At 39.7% G+C, this 14,761-nt stretch overlaps 2 protein-coding genes across 3 annotated transcripts in view; both read left to right on the forward strand.

Moving 5' to 3' along the window:
* The first annotated feature begins 5,282 nt into the window (after positions 1-5,282).
* immp2l (inner mitochondrial membrane peptidase subunit 2) lies at positions 5,283-11,718 on the forward strand. The gene is made up of 6 exons (XM_037682516.1): positions 5,283-5,358; positions 7,059-7,200; positions 7,581-7,684; positions 9,378-9,443; positions 10,661-10,763; positions 11,496-11,718. Exons 2-6 carry the CDS (start codon positions 7,078-7,080, stop codon positions 11,619-11,621), a joined length of 522 nt encoding a protein of 173 aa, XP_037538444.1. The 5' UTR covers positions 5,283-5,358; positions 7,059-7,077; the 3' UTR covers positions 11,622-11,718.
* A 2,208-nt stretch (positions 11,719-13,926) lies between these two features.
* The window catches only part of faap24 (FA core complex associated protein 24), a 2,106-nt gene continuing 1,271 nt past the window's right edge, over positions 13,927-14,761 (forward strand). Inside the window, exons 1-2 of one of the 2 annotated variants that reach the window (XM_037682517.1) lie at positions 13,927-14,051; positions 14,515-14,657. In XM_037682517.1, the coding sequence (XP_037538445.1) occupies positions 13,961-14,051; positions 14,515-14,657 (234 nt within the window). In that variant the 5' untranslated portion in view covers positions 13,927-13,960. The remainder of the gene's footprint in view (positions 14,052-14,514; positions 14,658-14,761) is intronic. The other variant, XM_037682518.1, reaches the window with a different exon arrangement.

The raw sequence follows: 14,761 nt of genomic DNA on the forward strand, positions 1-14,761 counted from the left end.
ATATATATATATATACACATACATACATACACACACACACACAACTTCACAGTTCGTTTTTGGCAGATTCACTATAATGAAGTTTTTCAAAATAAGATTGGACATGACATAGCTGGCGGATGGATGGATTGTTTATTTTAAATTAATTAAATTATTTTGTACCGCGTGTGCAGCCCACAAGTGCAGGGGAAGCTCCCTCCTGCAGCTGATCAGCTGATCTTCTCTGCCACACACACACAGTCCTCCTGCATCGGCTTCGTGAAGGGTTAACCTTTTGCTGTCCCGATGAACCAATCGACTTTTGTCTTCCAACTTAAAACTCAAAGTATGTCACATCATAAAATTGTCATAAAAAATACAAACTTTGTTCCAAATTAACAAGTTATCATTAAATTTGGAAAAAAACAAAATACAGGATATTTAGTAATACAAGAAAAATTATTGAAGTCCCATTTAAAACTGACAGTACTGAAATTCATAGTTAATTAAATACATTTTTTGGTGTTGTTATTGATGAGGACATGGAAATATCATGTAAATTAATAATAAAAATAGCTAAATCAATTGCATTACTGTATAAAGTAAAAGAGTTTTTGAAAGACAAAGCTTTGTATGTATTGTATAACGTAATGATTGTTCCATATTTAATATATTGTACGAAAGTTTGGGGAAAGGCATGTAAAACAATTACAAATCCTATTTTTATTTTACAATAAAGACCTATAAGAATTATTAGTAGGAAGTGCTCTGGTCACAAACAAATTTATTATTTCATCAATTGAAATTATTTAAATTTTATGATTTGGTTGAATATAATATTTTACAAGTCATGTATAAAGCTCATAAAAAAATCACCCCCAAATATTCAATTAATTTTTTTTTTAAACAAAGTCATTATAAGCTTAAGGGATTGTAAATGTTTGTAAAACCTCCATTTAGAACTGGTGTGAAGGAGCTGCGCTGTAGTTCAGGGAACAGGACTGTGGAATTGTCTTGATATCGCCATAAACATTTCTAAAACAATTTATACGTTTCAAAAGATGATCAAGTTGAAATTGTTAGGAAAGTATGATACCGTGTGAAGAATGTCTGATGTTTGATGTTTTTGCTTTGGGGATTGTTCAAGCCTCAGTTGATGTTTGTAGTTATTTTATTTTTTTAATAAAAGGGCAGATAAGATTTTTTTTTCTTCTTTCTGCAAACTTTATATTATTTTTCATTTTGATGAATTTGTTTTTTTTCTTTTAAATTAATGAATAAACAAATAAATTACAGTCTGGCACATGTCATGACAAAGTTTACTGAACTTGAACTACTGTATCTCTACTTCACTTATCGCGGGTGGGCGTGGTCCCAAACAGCGATAAACGAGGGACCACTGTATATATATAAATGTATTTACTTGAGGAGGTCACAACTATTAAGGGGTTTTAAAGCCAAAATTCCTTTTTTAAATATAAATATTTACCTTAAAGTACTACATTTACTGGTAGTTTAAATTATATTTGTGTAGTTAAGTTTTTTGTGCCACAAAATTAAGTCCCAAATAACCATTTATGACCACCACCAAGGAACTATTCTGTAATGTATCAAACTTTGAAGTAGTCGACATGATAAGACACCCTGTATATTTGATGCGATATATTCAGGTTCATTCACTATAATTAGTGAACGCAGAGGTAGACGTAAAGAAAATGTCCAGTGGAGAACTGCTTGACATAATCTGTAAGCCAACATTTCTGGTTACCTCAACTTTTACAGTAAAGATGACAAAATAATCTTAAAGGCTCGAGTCGTCCTCCTCATCGTTATCAGACTTTTCAACAGAGGAACTCAGCGTATTTAAGACCGAGATAAATAAAAGAAAAACACAAACAAAAATACAACTTCCCTCCAAACACATTTCCAGACCATGTAGGAACACACCTGTGCAACAATCATGCAGTCTGATCAGCATCTTATGCCACACCTGTGAGGTGGACGGACAGACTATCTGGCTCACCAACAGATTTAAACTATTATAAACACTTTTTGAGAAAGAAGCATTTTGTGTACATTAAAAAAAATCTTAATCTTTGAGTTCAGCTCATGAAAAATGGGAGCAAAAACAAAAGTGTTGCATTTTTTTTTCAGTGCAGATTCTCATTTTATGAATAAAATGTCTAAAATTAAACACCAGTCATGCACAATCACTGGTGTGGTCCATTTTTTACTGGTTATACTGTGTTTAGATGAATAAAAACTTCAACCGTCTCACCTTTAAAATGGATATTTTGAGCATCTCCTTGGTTGGCAGATCCACACCACAGTTCAGGCACTAAAACAAATAAACACACCCAGTTAAAGTTAAACTAATGTTTAAAGTGAAAGTTTAAATTACTTTCTGAACTCATTAAACCACAGCTGCCGCTTCACGCTGTTAGCTAACAAGCTAACGTTAGCTCAAGGCGGCATCTCTCCAATCACTCAATTTTACTAATTCTCTGAATATTAAACGGCGCAGCTCGATGAAGCGCATTTACAGCACTTTATGTTCAATAAAAAATCACTTCCTACAAGCCCGGAGTGACTTTATTGTGAACTAAAGTCATACCTTTTCCAGAGCTCTGGATCTGCGGCGGAGCGATCCGCGGGTCGAGGGAAAAGGGGCGGAGCTTGCGAGGGCGCGGAGGAGCAGGGCGGATCGATCCGAATAACGATATCCACATTTGGATCGATAATTTATTATATTGTATCAATACACAATTAAATCATCTCATATATAAATCTTATTATAGACAATATGTAATCCTTCTATGCTGAAATTATAAATAAAATATTTCTGTGTAGAACTGAATACCATTCCATACTATACCATAAAGCACTTAAAAACAGCAACAAGGCCAAAAAAAAAAGTGCTGTACAGCAAAAACAACAAAGGACACAAGATAAAATATATAGATCTAAATGGGTAAGAACTAAATTAATATTACAGAATACTGACAAGTTAAAATCAGCTCACACTGGATCAAAACCCAGGGATTAAAAGTGAGTTTTCAAATGAGACTTAAAAACAGTGAGAGAGGGAGCCTGCTGGACATGCAGTGATACTCGTTCCACAGTTGGACCTGCAACAGAGAAGGCCCTGTCACCTCTGAGCTTAAAACAAGTGCCTGGAACCAATAGAAGCATCTGATCTGACCTCAAAGTTCGCTGTGGGACATATGGCTCAATGAGATAGGAGGGAGCAGAACTGTTCAGAGATTTAAAAACAAGGATGTTGGATGGATGACAAATAGAAATAAAGAAATAATTCAATAAGGAATTGTAGTTACTGGACTCAGCCTTCCTCTCCACTGCACCCACTCACCTCTTCGTCTGGACATCCTTCATCCCTGCACAGAACCACTGACCATAAACCTTTATTTTACTAGGAAATAAATCCATTTAGATTGGAATTACCTTCACCCAGCCCTGGTCCTCCTTCACAGGTCCTCAGATACTGACCATCTTCAGCACAATAAACTTTTTTTTTTTAATCTTTGTCTCAGCGTGAGTCTTTTCAGTGCTTTCTGGGTTCTGGTTAAACTTAAAACAAGCCTAAACTGACACAGACTATCCCGAGGAGGCAGCACACCGTAGTCCTGCATGTGAGTTATAAATGTTTCTACCCTTAATGAATACAAAACTGTTACAGCAATGATTTTATCTCAAAGGCCCTTGTCTGTTTATCATGAGCCAAAATGAACCGTCGACAAGAAAGGTGCAAGTAGTCTCAGGAAGAACTTATCAGGTAAATTATGATGTGTGTGATTAGGTCGTGTTTCACAACGAGAGACACTGCGTCATTTCCAAAACACTTGTTGAACGTATGAAACGTCAACTTTTATTTCAACACAAAGTCTGAAAAGACAAACCCACAGTCAGACCTGGTGATCTGTCATTTGGCAAGTAGACTTTTCTTTTGAAATTTCAAGTTTTTATAAGTTTCAGGGACGCAAGTTTGGGTCAAATTTAGGAATTGAGTAGTTTTTTTGGGGTCTGATTACTTCCAGGGGTGCAGAAGTTAGAGAAGGTGAGTTTATGATCGGTTCAAATCCTTGACCGACAGCAAAAATGTGATTGGGAATGGTGGAGCACCCACACCTGCCTCCACCCTTGTTTGCCCCACCCTGGGCCTTTGGATGGCAGCCCTCTGCTTCACAAAGAGGTTCGTGGTAGCTCGTTGGTTTATGGTTACATCAGTTATCTTAAAATTGACACAGATGGCTAAAACAGCACAAAGTGTGTGGGAATAAAGACATCCCAGCGTTTCAGACATTAAACTTTTGTTGCACTGTCAGAGTTCACAGCAGAGATGGTGGCAGAAATCATCGGTCTGGAGTGGAGGAGGTCAAACAGGACAGGGTCAGGGTGTGCACGAGTCAGTCATAGAGAGCACATGGACTAAAGGAAACAACAGAAAGGACCTTCTTTTAGAAATCCAGCACAGGTAATTCAGGTTACACAGGGGCAGTAAAGATTCTCAGTTCTGTTGGGTGCCATGCCACGAGGAGGTGGAAGGAAATGAAACAGCAGACAAACTTGCTAAAAGAGCCTCGAAGGGAGAAATAACAAAGCATATTCCATTTGGGAAAGGGTAAATCAATAATCAAAGGAAAAGAAACAGAAATTTAGCAAAAAAAGATGGGATGAAGTTAAGAAAGGAAGCATTATATATAACACAAAACTCAGTATTAATAAAGAATTATGGAGAAAGAAGCAGAAGGGAAGATGTAATAATGATGAGATTGAAGAAAGGTCATTTACAAAAATGACTTTCTGTGCACAGTATAATACGGAAACGAAATAATAAAAATTGTGAGGGTTGTGGAGGAAAAGAAAGAGGAGCATGTGATGAAAAGTACGCAACTGAAAGAGAGGATGAGGGGAAACTTAAGAGAGGCAGAGAGAGAAAGGAGTTTAAAAAGAATATTGGGAACAGAGGACAAGGAGGAAATCAGTAGCATAAGAAAAGTGTTTTTATTATTTTAGAAAACACAGAATACTGTGGATGTTGTGAAGTTACACTCATGTACAGTAGGTGGCGGTATGCACCTTTAACTTGTTTGAGTTGTCCGCCATTAAAAGAAAGAAGATAGGAAAGCAAAAAGAAGAACAAGACCTCCTGTTTTGCCCATAGACACAAATATAAGTATATTCATATATGATATCTGAGTATATTTGTGTTTTTGCCAACCACCAATAAACTCCACGAAGAAGAAAGGCGACAGTTACGTCACGTGCTTCCTCTCCTTCATGGCGACCTTACGACATTTCCGGCTGACTCCGGAGCTTTGAAATATTGTGCGCAGGAAGACCGTCGTTGGTCTCACAGCGGTAAAATATTTAAACTTGGTTCATTTTCTGTTCAGTTGATATGTGGGCATTGTTCTGACTGTTCAACGCCGGTGTCCGCGGCGGCTAGCTGCTAGCATACAGTGAACTCTGAAAGCTTTACGGACATGACGAGTGACCATCAGCGCTTAGAAGCGTTGCGCTTTGTAGGCGGGGCTTCACGGTGCGTTCACGTACGCCTTGTAAATTATCAGCACTAATAGCCTGTACTGTACTGTACTGTATGTTTGTATGTATGTATGAATTTATGATTGTATGTATGTTTGTTTGTTTGTTTATTTGTTTTATTCATTTAATCCAAACAACAAATACAATACAATTTAAAGAAAAGAAAAAAGATATACAATCACAGAAATAAAATGAAAGGCAGCAGAAGAAGAATGAGTTCATTGTCATTCACTGTAATTCATTAATAGAGGCAGAGTTATGATTCTTAACATGAAGTAGACTAAAATTAAAGGTTTTATATTTGTTGAAAGAACTGTCAAATTTTCATCAAAAAGTCACTTTTGTACTGTCAATTTATCGAAGTGCTACAACAAAAAAATTCAAAATGTTATTCATTCAACCTTTATTTAAACAGGTTAATCCCATTGAGCCTCGAGGACTCATTTACAAGAGAGACCTGATTTCAACAAAGAAAGATGACAACAATGGACAGTTATAAAAAGTCATACAGATTTATTTATTATTATTGTTTTATATAAATAAGATGGCAAAAAAGTAACAAAAACAGCTGGATTCTAAGGTGAATGTAGAAAACTAAAAACAGGAACATGTCTGCATTGGTCCCTGCCAGGAGTCCAACAGATTCTTAAAGCCACTTAGAGAGGTCAAAGGTCGAGAGCTTCAGATCTTTTTACAAGATATTCCAGGAAACAGGAGCGGAGTAGGAGAAGGTCCTTTTGTCTAGTTCAGTCCTCATTGAGGGAACACTGCAGGTAATGATGTCCTGAGAGCGCACGCTGTAGCTGCACTCACACAGAGACATGTAGGAGGAGATGTATGAAGGCAGCGGACCAAACAAAATTCCCTTCAGTCTTGTTTAAAAGCTTCCTCACAACATCTGAAATCATTTACAAGTGATTCTTGTGGTATTTTGGTTTAAAGAATGCATAAAGGTCTTCACTGTGTCCTTTACAGGGAACATTTACAAAAAATGTAAAAATAAATAAATTGTTGTCAAGTTTCACTGCAGTCTTGTAACAGCGTAACTGTGATTATTTTCAAGTGGTTTTGATGTGGTGTTTTGGTGACATTTAGTTATCAAGATCTTCACTGTGTTCTAAACGGAACATTTTAGAAAATTGTTTAAATAAAGATATGTATTGTTATCGACAAGTTTCACTGCAGTCTTGTTTTAACTGCTCAGATAATTCATACGGTTGAATTTTGAGTCTTAAATCCTGCAACTTCTGTTAAATTAGCTGTCATCCTGTACAACGAGCATCAGGCTGCTAACGACAACAGAGAATAAATAACATGCGTCTTAACGTGACTCTGATGATCTCATTCCTAATATTATCCGTCCTTGTCACTCTTAAGGAGAACCTCATCATCTTCAGCTCTATTATCTGATTTTTCTGAATCAGCCCTCTCCTCTCATGAGTCACTAAAGTTTAATCTAGCATTGAATAATGTCGTGATTGTGTTTCAGCTTCTTTCTTCTATTATCCGTCCAGTTCCCTGACGGCTCAGAAGATGACGGCAGGGCGACGGTACCTGCGAGCGTTCGTCAGTGGATTCTTCGTTGCTGTTCCCGTCACAGTGGCCGTTCTCGACAGGTTGGCTTACGTGGCTCGAGTAGAGGGAGTGTCGATGCAGGTGAGACCGGGCGACACGTCGACCTGCTTTAAAGAGAAGACGTGTTTTGAGGGCGACGTGAGAGGAAGCAGCAGTTTCTGGACGTGTAACTGTAGAGGTCCAGCTTTCTTTCATTGGTTTTTTGTTCTATTTGAGCAAAACTGCTGGATTTTTATTTTTTACTGTTTTTGTATTATTTGTGTTACTTTTAATGAGCATGTTTGTTATTTATCCTAATTTCTTGTTTTTGTGGTATTTTGACCTTGCAGTTCACTTGTGTATGTTTTAAATCTTGTACAGCACTTTGGTTAGCGATGGTTATCTTGTAAAGTGCGCTATAGAAATAAACTTTGAGTGCTTGATGAATTTGCCCTAACGTTTAAATGTGTGCTTACGAACAGCCATTCCTGAACCCAGGAGGAGGATCAGAGTGTGACGTGGTCCTGTTGAACCGTTGGAGTGTGAGGAACTACCAGGTCCAACGAGGCGACATCGTCTCTGTTGTGTGAGTAAACATGATAAAATGTGTTAATAGTTATGGAAAAAATTATTCAACCTTTTTGATTTTGTTCTTGGATGGGCAGACGGGCGGTTAAAATTAGTAGGAATATTAATGGTAACAACAACACGGTCCACTGGAAACATTAAACTGTACTAATTTAGGATGTAGGGGTGCACCAGGGTCCCATCCTGTAGCAAAGCCTGGGGGGGGTCTGGTCAGGGAGATCCTGGTGACAGAGCCTGTGGATCCCAGTCAAGCTCAGCCCAAGTGAGTCACATGGGTTCACAGTCCTGTGTGTCCACCACTAGGCCTGTCACGATAACTAATTTTGCTGGGCGATTAATTGTCTCAGAAATTATTGCGATAAACGATAATATTGTTTTAAATTTGATAATAATTAGTAATTATTGTCAAATTTAAGAAGAAATGTTGTTAATTAGTTTTGGGTGTAGTACCTTTTTTCTACCACCGGATGGCAGTATAAGATCGCTTGAACTGAAGGATGGATAGTGAGGGAGCGAGCAGCGTGTCTCTTTTGACATGGGCTGTCTCTCTTTCCTTTTTTCGGTTCTCAAAATGGCGGACGCTCGGTGTGGTTTGAGCTCTTTAGCATTTGTCACACAAAGCTTTTAATAAAAAAATCAGTAAACAAGTTCTCAGCTTCTTTTTTCAGAGAAAAACAACTTTTTAGATGAAGGCACGGGTTTCAACCGTGACTTTTGGATCTTCGACAAGACGGAGGTTTTTTTCCCCGAGGTCAGCCTGTTAGCTTAGCTCGTAGCTTAGCTGCTTTTAACGATCCAAAAACGCAATTTTGGACGGTTAAAACGGATTTCAAAGAGAAAAGGAGGGGTCAGTTAAGAACACTGGAGTTAAACCTTTTGTCATCCAGTGTCTTCAGTAGAAAGAGTGACACGAAGAAGCACGGTTAAAAACGTGTGGACTGCCCTCTCCATGTTGGTAGTCATGTCCGACCTTAAATGGGGGAGTGTCTGAGCTGAGCTGCGAGGCGAAGCTCTCTGTTCACCAGTTGGTCGATGTGCCTACCCTCACCTATGGTCACAGTCTGGGTAGTGACCAAAAGAACAAAACTGTGGAGGCATCCTCTCCAGATTACAACATGGTAAGGACTAAAACAGCCATGGTTGTGGTCACATCAAGCTAGCATGATGTAATCTTCAAACTGAGCTGCATCCTGATGTGGTTGAAGACACTTATGCCTAAGTGGGTATATGATGGGGGGTGTCTCAGGGATGCAGCAGAAGCAACCCGTTCACCATTTTGATTATGATCCAGCTATGTTGTGAGTGGTATAGAGCATAGTGGGTCGCTATCCACTTTATAATTTATAATTTACCACCGCCCATTCCACAGATCTGCTTCAATCTTATTGGTGATCTGAATTTTTCAAAGTCCGATCCAAATCCCTTTCATAATTTGAAATCCTCTAGAGTTCTAAATCCTCCCAACTTTATTTTTTCTTTGTTGTAAAAAGTATAAAAGAATTTCAAAACAATAGATTTCAATTCCACCATAGACTTGGTCTTCATGATGCCTGATTGCAATCAGTTTTAGTCATTAATGTTGGCTTTTTTGTTTTGGTGTGAGTGTGCGTATGTTCATCATTGTGTTTGAGGGGGGTCTTCTGCTTGCAGGCTTCTTAATATGTTTGTTTATTTTGTATTTATTCACTTAGGTCCCCCAGAAATCCAAAGCAGAAGATCATAAAGCGCGTCATTGGCCTGGAAGGAGATTTCATCAGGTTGGAACATGGACTCATTCTCTTTGCAGTGATTAGTTCAAGAACAATAAACTGTACTCGCACGTCACTAGTTTTAATGAACATATTAGAATAACTAATCTCAGTTCAGTAAGAACAAAAACAGGCTGCTCACTGGATGCCTAAAGCGAAAAGTAGGAATTGTGAATACCCTACATTTATCCAGCCGTCTGTAAATGTGAGCGCGATGACTTGAAAAATAAGTGAGGTATCGACTTCCATTTTGGTGTGTGGCTACATATAGGTAGGTGTAAGAAAGGTTCCTTTAGAAGACTGGACTGCCACTTTCAAATTCAAGATGGCCACCACCACATACATGTAAACTGGCCACCTCTACCATTTGCTGAAATTATGCTTTCTAGTTTTTGTATTGCTTAAAAGTATAGTTTCCTCAAATGATTGGGGTGGCCCAGGATTCATCTATGGTGGCCAAGGCCACCATTGGCCACCCCCTGGCTCCACCATTGCACCTGGTGGTGGAGGAAATTGCTCCCCCCACTCTCCAGGATCCATCACTCTGCGCCGCCACGGACAAGAAGAAAAAAACCTACCCCGTTCCTATACACACTCCTATCCACCAAAAACATTAAGGTTTGCTTCATTCCCCATTCAGTTCCAGTCCAGAAAAACACTTGTGTCAAAAACTACAAACACTTATTATTCAAATCCCCCAGTGACGGGGGCATCAGCGTACCGCTCGTTAAACCACAGCTTGTTAGGGTTACAACCATATACAGTATTCTTTTGTTAGGTTTAGAACTACAACTGATCTTAGGTGTAAAACACACCTGGATCCTGGAAACATCTGGATCAACGACACGAGAAGTTGGTTGATTATGATCCGGTGGTGGGACCCCAGCCTTGTTACAGGATCAATCTTTGGAAGGTTTTTTATTGTAATATACTAACTGCAGACTTAAATTAAAAATGTTTTTCTGCCTCACAAAGCTTTGGCACCAACGGAATATTTCACCCAAAAGCTCAAATGTTCCGTAAGAAGTCGTTCATCTGATTATTCATTCAAAATGTTTTCTCCCTTGAACAGAGAAATGTAGTTTGGTTGGCAGTAAAAGGATACGCAGGACCTTTGAAACTTTGTTCCAACGTCGCTAAATTCACCAATTAATGGAATAAATGAAATAAATGTTTGACAGCAAATCGTTAATTTTTTTATTTATGACTTAACGTTACTTGTACAGGACTTTGGGCTACAAGAACCGATACGTTCAAATCCCTGACGGCCATTTCTGGATTGAGGGCGATCATCATGGACACAGCCTGGACAGCAACAGCTTTGGACCGGTACGACCCAGTAAAGATACGCAACCTCCAGACCTTTAGCAGTACATTAAGAATTTAAAATGAGGTTTGCAGGTATTGTCTCCTGTCGACACAATATAAGGAACATCGAATATATATATATATATATATATATATATATATATATATATATATGTATATAAAGTCATTTTAAATCCTTCTCAGACTCTTGCAATATTCTAAACAATGTTTCTAAACTCTAAATTCTCTAAAAGAGCACAAAATGTTATGATTTCAGCGCCTTGCCTCTTCTGCACTTTGCCAACTTAAGCGCTCTTGGCCACACCCACTTCTCCGCTCTGCACGCTGATCAGCTGATCAGCTGCAGCAGGAAGTTTATCCTGCAGCAGTAAGGGCTGCACAAAGCTGCAGGAGGTGCAAAATAATTTATTTTAAATAAAAATTCCATGCCGATTGTGTGTCGTGTCCACTCTTATTTTGAAAAACCGCGATGGAGCGAGTCCGTGATGAGCGAAGTAGCGAGGGACTACTCTAATGGCATAATGATAACTTGATGAAGATGCTGTATGATAACAAAATGATACCTTTTTTGTGTGTTTTATTTTAATTTTTTTTAATCAAAGTTGCTGATTTATGACTGCAATAAACATGAAAACATCTGAGGGACTGAATCCTTTTATAGACTTGGTCCTCGGTGTCTAACTGTTGGTCAGAGATGTTTTAAAGTCTGTTCTTTTTTAACTTTGTGTTTAGGTGTCCGTGGGGCTCCTGCATGGTCGGGCCTCGCACATCATCTGGCCCCCCAGTCGTTGGCAGCAGATCAAACCGGCCCTGCCTCCGAACAGAGGACCGCTGGACACGGAGGAAGAACAAGAATGAACTAAAATAGAACTCTAGTTTTTTATATACACTTTTTCTTAGATGCATTATTTATCCCGTCTTTATTGTAATTTATATTTCTTTTGACATAAATGTGAACCCTACGTGTGGGTTGTGTTCATTCATTTTGGCTGCGGCAGAAGCCTGACAGAAAACAACGGCACAGACGTTTGTTCTAACTCGTCCACTGGTCCACTGCTGCAGCGTTATCAAAACCAGTTTAACCATTTATTCCATTTAATTCAGCAAGAAAGTCCTCGTAGATTTTGCCATTTTTCTTTTGTTGTTGTTTCCAAACATTGTGAGTTTGAGGGACTGAAGGCTAATGCTCTTAGCTTGGTCATTGCTAAGTGGTGTTCCCCCTCTGAGGACCAGGGACAGGAAGTCATGTGAGATAAGATGCACATCTTTATATTTTCTTAACCAAACTCAATCAATTGCTGTTCATCGGTACCATACCATTTTATTTATAGGCACTTAAAGCAGGAACAGCCAAAGTGCTGTTCAGCAGAAAACAAGCGAAGGACACGGCAAACATAAAATAAAGTAAAAACAGGAATAGCAGAAGATAATAATGATACACAGTATTATACAGACAGATTCATACACATTGTTAAAAGCCAGGGAATAGTAGTGGGTTTTTAAGCAGGACTTGAAAACTGAGGGCGGGGGCCCGCCTGCCCAGCAGTGGTGAGTCGTTCCACAGTGTTGGGCCTGCGTCAGAGAAGGTCCTGTCACCTCTGAGCTTAAGACGGGTTCAGTAGTTCCATATGTGAGAGACTTTAAGCATCAGTGTCACGAGCACCTCTACCTACTTGTTCATGAGTGATGGCAGTAAGGAGCTGGACAAGGACTAACAGACTGGAGTCCCGTTTGCAGTAAAGAGGATGTTGCTCTGGTTTGTCAGGGTGAAACTGGAACTGAGCTCAAAAGTCGAGCTTCAGGAGGTCCATCCAACAAGAAAGCTCTCAGCTCAAGAGAACTGTGGCAGCAGCATGTTGAATCACCTGAAGACTTTTTTATTTGTTTTGTTTTTTTACACCTAGATAATAAAAAAATTACAATAATCCAGCCTCGTAAACAGGTTTGAGCTGTTTGAAGGGGCACCAAATGAAATTCATCGATCAATAACAGATTGAACTTTTGATTAGAATTCTTGATTTATTCACCCGGGCAGCACGGTGGCGCAACTGGTAGAGCTGCTGCCTCTCAGCGAGCAGGTCCCTGGTTCAAACCCCGGTCCAGGGGCCTTTCAGGGTGGAGTTTGCATGTTCTCTCCGTGCATGCGTGGGTTTTCTCCGGTTGCTCCAGTTTCCTCCCACTGACCAAAAACATGCATGTTAGACTGATTGGTAACTCTAAATTGTCTCTCGTGTGAGTGAGAGAGTGAATGGTTGGTTGTCTCGTTTGTCTCTGTGTGTCCCTGTGATGGACTGGAGACCTGTCCAGGGTGTCCCCCGCCCCTCGCACAGTGATTGCTGGACATGGGCACCGGCGACCCCCGTGACCCAAAATGGAATAAACGGGTAAAGATAATGGATGGATGGATTTATTCACCCTTCTTATTTGTCAGAAACGAACTGTTGGTTGAATCTGTTCATTACAGAAACACTTTGTTACTCTTATTACTAGAACTAGCCAGATAAGAAACTGTCCAGATGACCCGACTGAGAATTGGTACCTGGATGATTGAGCATGAACTTTGTTGCTTTGGACCACTTTGGCTGTGGCTGCCTGGGAGGAGTCGACGAGGGACAGGACGGGCCCCAGAAACCATCTTAGCTCCAGCAAACTGGTTCCATTTAAGGAGTTTACTGCTTGGTGGGGAAACAGTTTACTGGAACTCCTCTGACTGACGAAGCCCTCTGGATAGAGGGTGAAACGTCTCTATAAAAAAGAAACCGTGCAGATGACCCGACTGAGAATTATTGGATTCGGTGCCTGGATGACTGAGCACGAATTACTAGTAAAGTTGTCTTTTAAAAATGCATTTACAAAACAATATCAATCATAAAACAGATCTGTAAAATCATATTAACAATATTCTGAGTTTTGGCATCAAGTAATTACTTTGAATTAACTGAACCCAACTTCAGTTCTATTCAATAAAATAAAATGGTCTAAAAATAAATTAAATAGTCTATTTTAAATGAATTAAAAACAGTCTAAAAGTCTTTCCAAGGGTTCGCAGGGAGACGCTGCAGTTGTGCGCCTGTCCTGCAGGGGGCGACGAGCAGCAGCGACTTTAATGGTTCGGCCTGAAGCGTCGCGGCAGAAGAAGTTCAACAGGCTGGTCCATGTCGCTCGGGCTGAAGGTGTGTTGAAGGTTTGTTGTGAACATGTCTGTCGCAGTGAACGCTGACCCTCCTCACGGACACATCATCTGCAGTGAGAAGTGGAGGAGCTCTGCTCTCGTGCACGGCCTGAAAGGTAAATCTGAACCATCAGCTGAAGCAGAAACCTGGACCCACAGACTGTTGGTTTACGTTAAATACTTTTATGAGACAGACGTTAAAGAACTCAGCAGATCCAAAAAAAAAAAAAAAGTTCAATCTGGTCCTATGGACATTAAAAAAATTAATAAATAAAAAAAACAGTAGAAACGTTTCGTCTCTCATCCTGAGGACTTCTTCAGTCTGAGGTGCTGTATTCAGCTCAGTCTCTTAAATAGCACCTTCTCAGAGTGGATCAACCAGTTTGCTGCTGACAACCAGAACCAGCTGATCACATGCTCAAGAAGGACCATCAGCCTAACAAAGGATCATTAGCACCTGATGGCTGTTTACTGTTCACAGAGGGCTGAGTGATACTAGCAATCACAGCATTGTAAGAGGGGGACAGTTGAACACGGAGGCCTCTTTAAATCTTTAAAGTTCCTGACCTGTTCCTGCAGATGGAGGTGTGAGCATCCTGTTTGAAGATGGCTTTGGTTCGGCAGATTTTCACCTTCCCAACAGAACGACCGTCCTTTATGTGTCTGAGTGTGACATACTCGCTGGATATAATTACAAGAGGAAGCTGGTCTGTTACAGGAATGTAAGTGAGTCTTACATCAGTACAGTTGTGTGAAAGTTGTGCCAGTCCTCCTTTTTTTTTTTAGCTTTTCTCCTCATGTGTTTAAGGCCTGCAGCCATTTTCAG

This window comes from Nematolebias whitei, chromosome 10 (assembly GCF_014905685.2).
Source record: "Nematolebias whitei isolate Nwh7 chromosome 10, NemWhi1, whole genome shotgun sequence".
NCBI lineage: Eukaryota > Metazoa > Chordata > Actinopteri > Cyprinodontiformes > Rivulidae > Nematolebias > Nematolebias whitei.

Bases quoted from the DNA above. Each gene is read 5' to 3' on its own strand.
- immp2l (XM_037682516.1), top strand. From the start codon at position 7,078: ATGACGGCAGGGCGACGGTACCTGCGAGCGTTCGTCAGTGGATTCTTC. The intron at 7,685-9,377 runs GTGAGTAAACAT...TTATTCACTTAG, and splicing joins GGCGACATCGTCTCTGTTGT to GTCCCCCAGAAATCCAAAGC. The intron at 10,764-11,495 runs GTACGACCCAGT...CTTTGTGTTTAG, and splicing joins ACAGCAACAGCTTTGGACCG to GTGTCCGTGGGGCTCCTGCA.